Here is a 12,876-nt window from a genome sequence, read left to right as displayed (position 1 = left end):
CGGCGCTCTTACTCCACCAGCGGAGATGGGACTAAGCGCCGCCGACAGAAAGCCGCAGAAGTCGATTTTGCCGCCGTCCTCACAGCGGGGTAAGTCGGCTGCGATACGTCGAATTCAGCTACGCTATTCACGTAGCTGAATTTGCGTATCTTAAATCGACTCCCCCCTGTAGTGTAGATGTACCCTGAGTCCTGATGTTTGAACAATACCAGGGGCTGCAGGAACAGACTTAGAGCTACATGTCGATCATCTTCAATTCTGATAACAACAGCAGGTTAGAGAATGGTGGTGGGCTCACTTGCTTCTCGTTGGAGGATAAGAGTCAGAGCCTGGTATAGAGTTGTTCAGCTGTTGTTTGTTAGACTCTGTGGTGGGAACACCTCTGCCTGCAGAAACTTTGCTAAGTAAAGCCTGCAGGCTCTGTGCATAGCTCGTTGGCTTTTCACCCACATCCTTTTTGGTACCAAGGAGCCTTGCAAATGATTCATCCCATCTTCAGCCTTTCCAAGAGGAGATCCCACTGCCCCAGGTATACATTATAGCCATTACAAATATTATTTATTTTACTGCACCCCAACGTGTGCCAGGCACCTCCTGGACCCTGTGAACTGCTACCCCCTGAACAGCAGTGGTTACTGTTACAGATCTTGAGGGGCACCATAGCCAAGACCCTGGCAGAAAGCTATGGTGGTAGAAAGGGAAGTATCCTGCAATATTATCAGTACAGCTGGATTTAACATGAGCAGCTCTTTCCTTTTCCAGGTGTGTGACTGTAGTAGCCTTGGTCATATGGATGGTGCCCTCTAACACTACAGCTCTCCCTATTGTGCTGTATCAGGGCTGGTACTAGAATCACTGCCATCCATCTAATCTGTAGAATTGCTAAGGTGCTTGTCTCAGGTATCTCAGCTCTGACCTCCTGTCTCTCACCTGCATTCACTCTTCCATTGATACGTGGAGGGTGCCTGAGTCCTAAGCAACCCATCCCCTGAACTGCAATATCCAGTTAGTCTTTATTCTGGGCAAGCGACTTTGAAAGGCAGCAATCTCTTGGTTGTGAGAGTTGTATGTACCTGTAGCCAACCTGGTTTGGTAAAGACTGGAATCCTTAGTGTGACAGCTGTCTGATGGCCAATGTCAAACCTGAAAAGACAACACCAGCATATTCCTGTGAATTACTGGGGGTTGCACTGAAATAGCCAGAACTTCTGAGCACAGAGACGTTAGAAATATTAGACTTGCTGCTGCTTTGTCTTTACTCTTACTGAAGTCTGGTTGGTCTTATGATCAGAGCTGCTCCAGCCACTGCTAGGGTTGAGCCCTGGGGTTTCAGAGAGGTAAAAAAACCTGCTCTGGACTCTGGAAGAAGAAAACTTGACCTGGATATCTGCCAGCCTGGAATGGACCCTGTGGAGCAGATTTTACTCTTTTACGTCAATGTAACTGAGGGCAGATGCTGGCTTCACATCTCCTCCTTGAATATAAGTACTTCAGTCCCATGCCATGAACAATAGCCCCTTGCTCGAACAGTCCTTGGAGCTGTCTTGGAGAACACTTCTATGGGGCATTCATTCCAGGATAGGCACAGGGCCCAATTTCTCAAAGGTATTTAGGCACTTAACTCCCATTGACTTTGGTGCCTAAATACTTTTGAGGGTCTAGCCAGGGGTTTGCAAAGCTAGCTCCGTTAGGGCCCTGTTTCAGCCCCTCCCTAGCCTTGGCAGCAGCTCTCCATTTCAAAGTGCTTTACCGTTCGTGGATGATTCATTTGTGAAGTTTCTGATGTGGGGGCGTCACCTTGGGTCTCAGAGCTGTAGATGAATGGGAATCGTACATTTTAGAATATTTAGCAAAGGATAATGCAAAACCCAGAAAAACATATAGAGACAGCAGGAGAAATGCAACCCCCTCTGGGAAGTTATTGATCTTTTAGGGCTTGAGAAGAAAGAGCTCTTTCAATGCACTTGTATTGCCCTGTACACGTACCTTGCTGTGCCTCCAGCTTCCCTCTCTGTCCCTGATGGGTTATAACACAGAATTGCCACGCACAATCCTGTATGGTCCATGGCCCTTTGCAGGGCTCAGGATCTGCAGCACGTCCTTTCGAAGCCGGGTTCCTGAATCAGTGCCTTGAGCTGCCCAGCTCTCTGGAAAAGGCTGACAGGGAGGCCTCAGCCCACGAGGCTATAAAAAGCGCTCCATACACAATCAGGGGAGGACAGGCTTACAAACCCAAGTATGTTGCTCTCAGCTTTGGCCAAACATTTCTGATAACCACAGCCAGGCGAGGGCTGTAATTTCCCTGTTTTATATATAGAGGGAGATGGAGCTGTGCCTCAGGCAGAGACTATAAAAAGGACCTGCCCTGCACTGGCTCCCCTTACAGGCTGCTACCACAGGAGAGCTGAGGATTTCGCCTTCCAGGACCATGGACACGTCTTACCCTCGTGAGGACTACCTGCCCATGACGTCCCGCAAGCAGGACACTTCTCCCACCGTCATCACCATCGGACCCTCCGTAGTGCCCCGGGACCACCTGATCTGGTCCATCTTCAACACCATCTACATGAACCTCTGTTGTTTTGGCTTAGTGGCTCTTGCCTACTCCGTCAAGGTAAGACAGCCCATCTCTCCTCTCCCTCTTCTACACAAGCCCATAAAGGCTGACTCTAGTGCAGAAACGGACCCTTTTGTGTCCATGTCTCCCAGTCACTTGGAGATTTCAGGATTTCCTAGGGGACTCGGCTAGGAAGTGTACATCTCAGTGCATCTAGTTTTACATGGAGATTCCTTCCTGGGGGTCTCTTTAGAGACTAGATGCACTAAGATGTAAGAATGATACATTGAGTTGACCTGGAGATGCTAGGATTTCCCCGGGATTATGGTAGGAATTATAAACTTCACCCAGGTTACCTAGCGATTCTGGGATCTCTCTCTGTTCTCTGAGTTGTAATATACCCTAAAATCGGGAAGTGATGTGAAAAATCTAGGAGATGCTGGAAGAATGTCATGACCCTCCCCCCTCCGAAGGGGGAGGGGGCTAGCCCCAAGTCTTTCCGGTACCCCGTACCCGCTAAAAAATCTCCTGCCGGTACTGCGTACCAGAGGGTACCGCCCTACTGGCACTACTGTGACCCGGTAGAAAGTTGTTATCGGCAGTTGGCTTCAGTTTGTCTCAGTCCTAAATCTCACCTTGTTAGCACTGTCCTAGCGGAGGAAATTGCCCAGTGCTGCCCACTAGCTGGAGTTCTACCTTTAAAAAGGAAAAATACTGTGAAAAATACAACTATCTGTGACAGCTGCTCTGGCATTTCCAGGACAGACTGCCTGAGCCTCCTGATTCAGTGGCTGGGTCTGAAAGGGCAGTGATGGGGCAGGATAGCTGACTGCAGTGTTTATGTAAAGAGCATCAGGAATTATGTGAGCACCATGTGCTGGTGCAGCATCCTTAAGCACCACGTCCTCATGCTGGCTGAGGCTGGTGTGTATCATCTAAATAATATCCCCAGCTAGATTGCCACACATCAATGAAGCTGCGTGCTGTCTTGGCAATCACTCTTTCCTGTTATCCCATAATTAGTGCCATCCATATATGAATGAGGTTCTGGGGACTGACTTCTCTACTCCAGAGGATGCCCAGGGACCATGATCCATGTGGAGGGACTCCTCCGTATCCCACACCTTGCAGCTGGGAATCTGCTCTGTTCAGGAATGGGGGAGGGGTATATCCTAAACTGCTGGGAATGGATTTAATGAAGTCAGCAAGAGGCACTTCCTAGAGAACTGGGGGAAGAAGAGGGTTAGAGTAACGGTTCTGTTCCCAGATCTCTCTGTTGAGGATCATTCATATAGGGTCAGACATCAGAGAGACTGCTCCTCCTTGGATTTGATTTGCTAAGAGATGCCAACAACAAAGGAGCGTGTGAGTGAGTGTGTGATGAGATAAAGCTGAGACACAAAGAGGCAGACAGTGGGCTAAGGTCAGAGGTGCTGTAAATCGTTTACTGATGCATAAGGGAGCTGAAAGTGGTTTAATTAACACATCAGGGAGCTGGAGGAAGGTGTAAATTAAAGTGGGATGGGAACTACTTTAATTCACACATTCTTGCAGTGCCCTGTGATGTTTCTAGTTGCAGACCTCTCTCCTGGCCCCTCCTCATGTTGAGTTACACCAGCTGAGACTTAGCGGGCCAAATTCAGAGATGATGTGTATGGTAAAGGAGGGGTAAGTTATCAGTTGGTGAGTGGGTGAGTCTGCTTTGCTGTGACATGTCCGGTGAGGGAGCCAGCAGAAGGTGTCAGTTATTTGCTTAGACTCACTGGATTAGGCTGACAGAGAAGTTCAGAGAGAATGGAGCGGGGAGAGAACAGTCAGCTCCAGAGCAAGGGGCAGATGGAAGTGAGGTGAGTGACAGACAGCCACTGAGAGCTGCAGTGGGTGGTTGCAGCCTGTTCTGATGCTTGTAATTCGATTGCGTTGCTCTCAGGGCATTGCCTCATCCTTTGCCTCCTCTGCCATGTCACTAACTCGCTGCACCCTTCCTGGCTTGGCTGTTGCAGGCACGGGATCAGAAGGTGGCTGGTGACATCGAGGCCGCTCGCCGCTTCAGCTCCAAAGCCAAATGCTATAACATCCTGGCGATGGTGTGGAGCCTGCTGCTGCCACTGCTGCTCATTGCCCTGGTGATCACAGGTGTGATCCACCTCTCCAAGCTCGCTCAGGAATCGATGGACTTCTTCAACTACAAGTTGTTCGCTAACGACGATGACGGAAAGTGATCCAGGGGCCTTGCGGGCTCCTGGAAACACATGTGGGCCACTCTGGTAGCCTCCTAAAAACACTGCTAATCCAGTATAACCCAGAAAACCAAACCACCGCACATTGCAACCTCTGTTGTTGTAACCCAAAGCAACCAATGCCTCACACCAACTACAAAGCACCACTGAGGTATTCATGTGCCCCGGAACTCATTTCACAGCTTGCCCTTTGATGTGGTCTGAGGTGTGAAAATAGTTCCTTTTGCATCCTGGTAGTTTGCATGGACTCGTGCTCAAGATAGCTGAGTCTGTGCACTGTGGTTCCTCTCCTCCTTTCCTTCTCCTTTGGTCTTTATTTGTCCTGGGATCTTGGCTATGGGGTGTTATCGACTTCCCTTGGAACCCTATTCTTTTGTTACTGTGTCTAACGCTGGCTGCGCCATTAGTCTAACCTTGGTTGTTACTATTTAAGTGATTAAATAACTTCACAAATCACAAGTCTCTCTATGTGTGGCAGTTTCTAATGGCTAATGGAAATGGGGCATAGTTACTTGGTTACCCTGAGGTCCTGGTTTCAAACTTCCCAATCAGAAGGGCTAGAAACTGACTGTTCTTCTTAATGAAATCTCAGATTCTGTTGTGATCATGTGATTCCAAGAGCTCGAGGGTCTAAACATGGGCCTGTAGAACCTAGGTCTTAATCCAGGCCTGCCCCCTCCTTTGCACCATGGGAGGCTCAAGCTGCAATGTACATGTCGGGACTAGATCTGGGAGGCTAGTGAATACAGGGGCGTGCCCAAGGGGGGAAAGAGAAAAGAAATGAGCCTGGGTGTTTGAATCTGAATCCCTAGTTCCTGTTAAGGGACCAAGGCCACTAGATGGTAGTTTGGGTTTGAGAGAGATTACCTAATATGAATTGAGTTATGACTGGGGCTATGACTTTGTCACGGAAGTCACAGAATCCATGACTTCCAGAGACCTCTGTGACTTGAGCCCCAGCACTTGGGAGCTGTAGGGTTCCCCCATGCCTGGTAGCTGTGAACTGTAGGGCCTGAGCTCCCAGCCACAGAGGGCGGCAGGAGTGCCCCGCAGCTCCCAGCCACCGCGGGCAGCGGGGCCCATCTGCAGCTCCCAGCCACCACGGGCAGTGGGGCCCCGGGAGCTCCCCACCGCCATGGGCAGCGGGGCTGGTCCGCAGCTCCTGATTGCTGCAGGCAGTGGGGCCTTGGGAGCTCCCTGCCACTGCAGGCAGTGGGGCCACTCCGCAGCTGCCAGCCGCCACGGGCAGCGGGGTCGTGGGAGCTACCGGCCACTGCGGGCAGCACAGGTGCTCCGCAGCTCCCAGCCCCATGGCTGGCAGGGGTGTCCCAGAGCTCCGAGCCAGAGGCACCGCAGGTGGCAGGGGTGCCCCCAAGCTTGGAGCTATCAGTGATGTGGGGACCCTGCAGTTCCGAGCCAAGCACCCCGGGCGACCCATTTTGTCATGCATATTTTTAGTAAACGTCACAGACAGGTCATGGCTTTCATGAATTTTTCTTTATTGCCCATGTCCTGTCTGTAACGTTTACTAAAAATATGCATGACAAAATCTTAGCCTTAGTTATGACTTACAAATTCATTATACTGAAGATTCCCATATAGGGATGGGTGCTCTGGTTCTGATCAACGAAGAACCAACCTGAACCTTCACCCAAAACATTTTTCAGGTTTGAAAATCTCTCAGCCCCTTCCTTCATGATTTTTTTTTTCATTTTTGCCGTGCCTTGATTCCATTCAGGAGCAAGGATGGGAAATCCAAATGATCACAAGGAAGGCTGTTTGGCTGGGTTTCTGGCATGGGTGGAAGCATAAAGCAATGGAAATCTGCCCATCTTTGTAAAATGTCCTGCCTGACAGTGCACTTTTGGAGAATTGGGGTGAGGTTCAGAGAATCATAGAAATGGAAGGCTGAAGAGGGAATCTAGTCCCTCTCCCCATGCCAAGGCAAGATTAAGCATCCAGAGGGCATGATGAGCATCTGAACAGCACCTCTGCCCCCTTTGAATTTTGCCCATCCCTTGAGAGAACCAGGGTGGGAATCTCAGGGAGCAATTTACTATTTCTCCATCTCCTGGCCTGTCAAATGTCATTAAATATCCCCCTGGGGTCCTGAAGGAACTTTGATATTTAGTCACACTCGCTCAGCTCCGCCCCTCTGCCTTGCACATGGGGTACCCCAGACTTCCCACAGAAGGGGCCCCTTTTAGCTGAACAGAACAACAGTGGGTTTTCCCCACAGATGTGGGTAACTAGTTTGCAGGCTGCTTTTAATGCTCCTCTTGGTGTATTTGGCTTTTCAGCCCAGGGCAGCTTGACATTGTCAAAGCTGTAGAGACTCCAGGAGAATTGTAGCATATCATTATCAGCCAAATATTGTGCCTTTTGACTTTGGAAGCCAATGGGGGCGCCTCTCCTGCCAACCAAGCAATCTCATTGGCTGCCAGACTCGAAGAAGCAGAGTTCTGATTGGCTAGTACACAGATTCAACACCCAAAACATGCAAGGAACTCTGGTTATGGCCAATGCTGAGAATGTCCAGTCAGCCACTTCTTTGCCTTTCACTGCAGCCTTGATTGGCTCGCTAACTGGCTTCTCATTGGTTTGTTCACCATTGATCTTTGTCCAGAGTTTAGTTGTTCTGGTTAGGCAGCCAATTAATCTGGCTGTAGCCTAGCTGGGCTCCTGCTACCCCTGCCTCCTGTGGTCTCCTAGGGTGGAGACGCTGTGATATTTCTGTAGATAACCTGGGCTGTTCTGTTTTACTCCTCGGGCGGTCCCTGTAGCATTCCAAGGCTGGCAGGGATATCACTGAAAGGACATAGAATCATAGAAGATTAGGGTTGGAAGAGACCTCAGGAGGTCATCTAGTCCAACCCCCTGCTCAAAGCAGGACTAACCCCAACTAAATCATCCCAGCCAGGGCTTGCACTGTGTGTGTTCAGATGCCCCAGTGAGCTCAGGCCATCCTGGGGATTGGCAGAGAACTCTGATGTCCATGGTCAGCTCAAGCCATGCTGGGAGCTTTGATGGTCACTGTTGCTGAAGGGACATCCTAATAGTGACTCCCCCGAATCCACCTCTCTTCTCTGTGACCTGGCACTCATCTGATATTTTGCATTCTTGGGAATCACCAGATTCTGGGTGGTAGGGTACAGCTTGGAGGTGTCCAAGGGACAAACAAGGCAAGGTAAGAGTAAGCCCCAAGTGTCACACGCCCCTGAGCAGAAAGGAAAGGCAAATTCCCTTGCAGTATTGGTTGTAGGGTCCAGCAGCACGAGTTGCTTCTCCACTGGATCTCCCTTCTAAACCTACTAGTCTCGCCCATTAGCTGCACCCCAGATCCATACCAGGTGACTCTGTGGGGCACCACGTATGCTGGTGCAGCCCTAGTCTATTGGGTGATTCATTCAGAGGATGGGTGGGGTCCAGCCAAGAGGGGTTTAGGCTTTGGGCCCCATGGCCAATATTGCTCCTGCTGTTGGAAAGGGGTGGAGCTGCACGATCTCCCCAGGAGATCAGGACAAGCTGGCTGACTCCTGTTTATACTCCAGCTTCCGTTGCTGCTGCCACCAGTGGAGCTGGTGAATCCTGGTCTGATTCGGGGTAAGGACTGGGCTCATTTGGGGAGTACTATTCTTTATTATTTATAATATCGGAGTGTCCCAGTCATGGCCCTGGCCTCCACTGTGCTGGGCACTGTACAGCCCCAGACCAAAAGATGGTCCCATCCCCAAGGAGTTTACAATCTAACTATACGACAAGAGACCACAGATGGATACAGACAGACGGGGGAGTCCAAAAAACCAATGAGACACTACTGGTCAGTATGGTAGGCCGTGGTCTCTGCCCACCAGCAGCCATTATGCAGCTGTGATGCACACCGAGCACTGCCTTACTCTGCAAGAGGCCCTGTTGATTCCTGCTCAGTGTGACAAAGGGCGGCAGGAGCTGGCCTGAAAGCCGCTGAGATTCCAAAGGGACCCTTGCCAGCTGCGCTCTCCCAGGGGAGCCTGCCACTGGCCATCCCGGCAGGAGCCGGGCCGAGGCTATCCTGACGGGAAGTGGCCCTGGGCTGTGGAAGGGGAGTGTTCCCAGGGCCCCGGTGGGGTCAGCTGGCAGAGGGGATCTACAGCTCAGGCTCTCTGAGAAGAGGGAGCTCCATCCTGTCTCTGCTGCTCTCCCCCAACGGGGCAGGGAGCTGGGAATCCATGACTCCCTGCCCCGTCTAGAGCAGGTTATTTTAATTCCTTCTCAAATACTTTCCTCCAGGATCTAAGCATGGATTGAAACCTCGAGGCCCTCAGGGCTGTTATCAGGGGGGCTGCCTCCTCCCACCCCGCCCTGGCCTAGCGGCCCAGTGCTGATTAGTGGCTGTGCTGCTCTGACAGGACCTAATTTACAGCCAGCCTAATTACAAGGCAGGCACTCTTATTTTCTCCCTCCTTAAACATTGCCACATGCTGCTGGTGGCACAAAGAGGCTCTGGGGCTTTTTATAAACTCCATCGAGGTTAGTTTGAGGCTTCTGGGTTTTGTTTACACAGGACGGCATCTTGCCAAACCAGGGAGTGGCTTTAAAATGCTCTGGTTTGAAACATTAAGAGTGGGAGATGGGGAGGAAAGGTAGAGAGAGAGAGAGAGAGATGGCCCTTGAGCCTGCACTCAAAAGAGGAAGAAGTACAACAAATGCTGATAGCAATTGCATGCAGTGACATAGCTGGAAGGGGACCTGGTGCTTTAGGGTGAATGTGCACTGTGCAGGGATCCAGGAGATATAGGACCCAGCAGGCCGTTCCTCCATCTGTCTCAAGCTGCAAGTTCTGTGTGCTTCCCCTCCTAGCCCTTTGCACTGCTGAAGACAATGGGGCATTCTCAGCTTAGCCGCACACAGTATCTGCAGTACACGGGGTTTTTAATGGGGTTGCTCTGGATTCACACCAGGGAGCAAAATTTGGCCCAGTCTCTGGAGCAGGGCTGGCAACATGAAGGTTCAGGGGAGGATGAGGGAAGGGTGAATATTTAACATGGCTCAGATTAATCCACAGTACAGGGGGTCTGATTCCTCATTGCTCTGCACCTTACATAGACATTTATACCCATGCACAGTGGGTGTAAACTTGTCTGGTTTGCCCTGATAAGTGGCCACAAAAGGCTCTGAATAAGGGTGGATCTTATCCAAGGCACAGGGCACTGGTGATTCTAGCTCAGGTCCCCCAAATTGCTCTGCAGGGCAAGGAGAGGGGGTGCTGCTTTGCTGCTGGAAAACAAAATCAGACAGCATGCTAGGGAGAAATTATGGGGGGGCCCTTTGAAGCCCGGGGCTTAGCTGATCAGGTCCATTTAATCAGGCATTAGTCGGTGCTGGCTAGGATAGAAGGAAGCAAGAGGGTCAGTACAGACCAAAAACATGTTGGCATTGTGCCTAGATACAACAGGATAGCAGCGGGGCTCAGCAGTGTTGCTGAGTTTCCAGCTGTGACAGTGTGCCCAGGGCATTGTTAACCCTTTCTTTTCAGGGGGATGTAACTCAACAACATTTCAGGGGCAGAGTGGTTCTGTGTGCTCTCCGGGGGCCCCTCGGTCCCCCCTCTTTGCTCTGCCTGTTCTCAAAGCACTCCCTGGAGTCTGTAACACTGTGAAACACCCAGCGTGACATGAAGTCCACTCCTCCTGGTAGGCGTGAGCTGTTGCCTCTGCAGCACTCTGTCTGCCTGGGACCAAGGAATTCCCTGGGTGTTGCTGCCTCCAACCACAGGGACAGACGGGAATTGCTTTTTGATTTCCTAGGAACCCACATGGCTGCGACCCCCTCTCTCACACTCACCCACCCACGCACCCACACATGCTGTAATTTCAGTTCCTTTCTCAGATGCTTTTTTTGGCCCTTGATAGCTCTCAAGTGGATTCTGTTCCTCATCTGTGGTTCTGGTGGCCATTTTGTTAGCTTTCTATGGCTAAGAGGGGAAGACAAAGGCCTCTCTGGGGCCCTCCAAAACACTTGCTGTCTCTGGAGAAGAGCCTGCCATGTCTGAGGGAGCAAGACCCCCTCACTCCTCTAGGGGGACATCCTAGGCCTTGCTCAGTGAACCTCAGCTTCAGGTTCAGGAGGGCCCTCGGCCCAGATCCTTAAAGGAAAGTTCTGAGCCTAAATATCTTTGGGGATCTGGGCCCTAGTGTCTAGGGGAGGACTCACCGCTGTTCAGAAGACAAGCTGCAGAAATTGCTGGAGAAGAGCATTTGGCACCTTTCTCCTTAGCTAGGGTTCAATTCTGCACAGCGCTGAGCACCCTTGTCCAGCAAAGCAGGAGTGGGCCCTTCGGACTAGGATGGCTCACAGGCTTCACGTTAACCAAGTGCTTAAGTGTTTTACTGAAGCAGAGCTACAGTGCTCAGCGACTTGCAGGATTTAGCCTCTGGAGAGAGGCCAAGATACCGCCACAGCCTGTAACTCTGTGCACAAAGGATTGTTTCAGGGAGGGAAAAGCCCTGTGTTATTGCTACAGGCTGAGCACAGGAAAGTGAAACTAACCTTCTTTGGGCACTAAGAAGGGGCCATGGCTGCTGTGAGCCCTGCTGAGAGTCTGCACGAGTAAGCTGCCTGTCCCATCTGCCTGGTGTATTTTACAGGCCCATAGACTGTGGGCACAATTTCTGCCGAGCCTGCATCACCCAGTTCTGGGGAGGAGGGGGGATCAGGGCCAAGCTACTCCTGTCCTCAGTGCAGAGGTGTTTAATCCCCAGAGGAACTTCAGGCCAGACAGGCAGCTGGCAAACACCACAGAAATAATTAAGTGTTTCGGGTTATGAACACAGAAAGAGCCAGGATGGGGAGGAAACAGTGAGAATAGGGTGACCAGATAGCAAGTGTGAAAAATCAGGACAGAGGGTGGGGGGTAATAGGCCTCTATATAAGAAAAAGCCCCAAATATCAGGACTGTCCCTATAAAACCGGGACATCTGGTCACCCTAAGTGAGAAACACAAGGAGGCTTTGAGACTGTTCTGCAGAGAGGATCAAATCCCGATCTGTGTGGTTTGTGATAGATCCCAGGAGCATAGGTCTCACAATGTGATTCCAGTAGAGGAGGCTGCCCAGGAATACAAGGCAGGAAACTGCTCTGTATTGTCCTGATCCAGCAATGTTATCTTTACATAGTGACTTTTTAATATTCATTTATATTGTTTCTAGTTGCATTTAGAATCCCTCGCCTAATGCACCTTGGCATTTGGATGTAGTATTTGACTGGTATAAGAAGCCGCTAGTATTACCAATTCTAAGCATTCAAAACTCATGAGTCAGGCCTCCCAAAATCATAAGATTGGCTCAGAAATCATGACATTTAAAAACAATAAATATTGGGTCTCTTTATTTGCCTTCTGGCTTTTGAGGCTTTAGGGTTCATGTTTCCAAGCTTTGGTCCGTGGACATGTGGGCGAGGAACATATATTTTTGTTTTTAATGAAAGCTGTAAGTCTCACATAGTCACCTGACTCCAGGAGCTGGGGCTTTAAAAAAACCATCAGCTACTGCGAGACTCAGAATACAACCATGAGTTTGCAACGCTGATTGAACCTGATCTCTTCCAGCAGCTGGAAGTTTCCTGGGATCAGTGTTAGTTTTCCTGTTGGTTTAATAAATGGGATAGAGCTAAAGCACAACTTAAATGGAATCCAGGCAACAGTGTAATGTTTTGTTTTGAGGGGGTGGGAGAGACCAACCCAGAAAAGAAAAACCAGATTGAACCATTTCCCTTCCTTTCCCTTAGGAACATATCTGGGGTTGTCTGGAGATTCTGAAGAAACAGAGAGAAGCTCTCCTTGCCTTTATATCACATGGAGAAAAGGAAAGCCTGGAACTGTGCTATTGTCACTCAGGGCAAATTCAAATAGGGGCAGTTTTATTACTACCCTCTGGGCCAGATTGTACCCCCTTGTTCTATGCATGGAAGGGAACATCTACATATGGATTTCACCTCACCTTCGCAGAAAAGGGAAGGTATCTGCAGCCCAGGAAAGAGTGGCTGGATCAGGGCTGGGTGAGTCACGGCAGCCCTCCCACTAACCCTATGGAGAGTAGATAG

At 50.3% G+C, this 12,876-nt stretch overlaps 1 protein-coding gene across 1 annotated transcript; it reads left to right on the top strand.

Moving 5' to 3' along the window:
* Positions 1–1,118: 1,118 nt before the first annotated feature.
* IFITM5 (interferon induced transmembrane protein 5) lies at positions 1,119–5,253 on the top strand. The gene is made up of 2 exons (XM_005310771.4): positions 1,119–2,614; positions 4,561–5,253. Exons 1-2 carry the CDS (start codon positions 2,429–2,431, stop codon positions 4,777–4,779), a joined length of 405 nt encoding a protein of 134 aa, XP_005310828.1. The 5' UTR covers positions 1,119–2,428; the 3' UTR covers positions 4,780–5,253.
* Positions 5,254–12,876: the final 7,623 nt, after the last annotated feature.

This window comes from Chrysemys picta, chromosome 4, assembly GCF_011386835.1.
Source record: "Chrysemys picta bellii isolate R12L10 chromosome 4, ASM1138683v2, whole genome shotgun sequence".
NCBI lineage: Eukaryota > Metazoa > Chordata > Testudines > Emydidae > Chrysemys > Chrysemys picta.
Note: the sequence above shows the minus strand (reverse complement) of the source record. Positions and strands in the feature narration are given on the sequence as shown.

Coding starts and splice junctions, on each gene's coding strand:
- IFITM5 (XM_005310771.4), top strand. CDS start 2,429: ATGGACACGTCTTACCCTCGTGAGGACTACCTGCCCATGACGTCCCGC. Junction 2,615..4,560: donor CTCTTGCCTACTCCGTCAAG/GTAAGACAGCCC, acceptor TGGCTGTTGCAG/GCACGGGATCAGAAGGTGGC.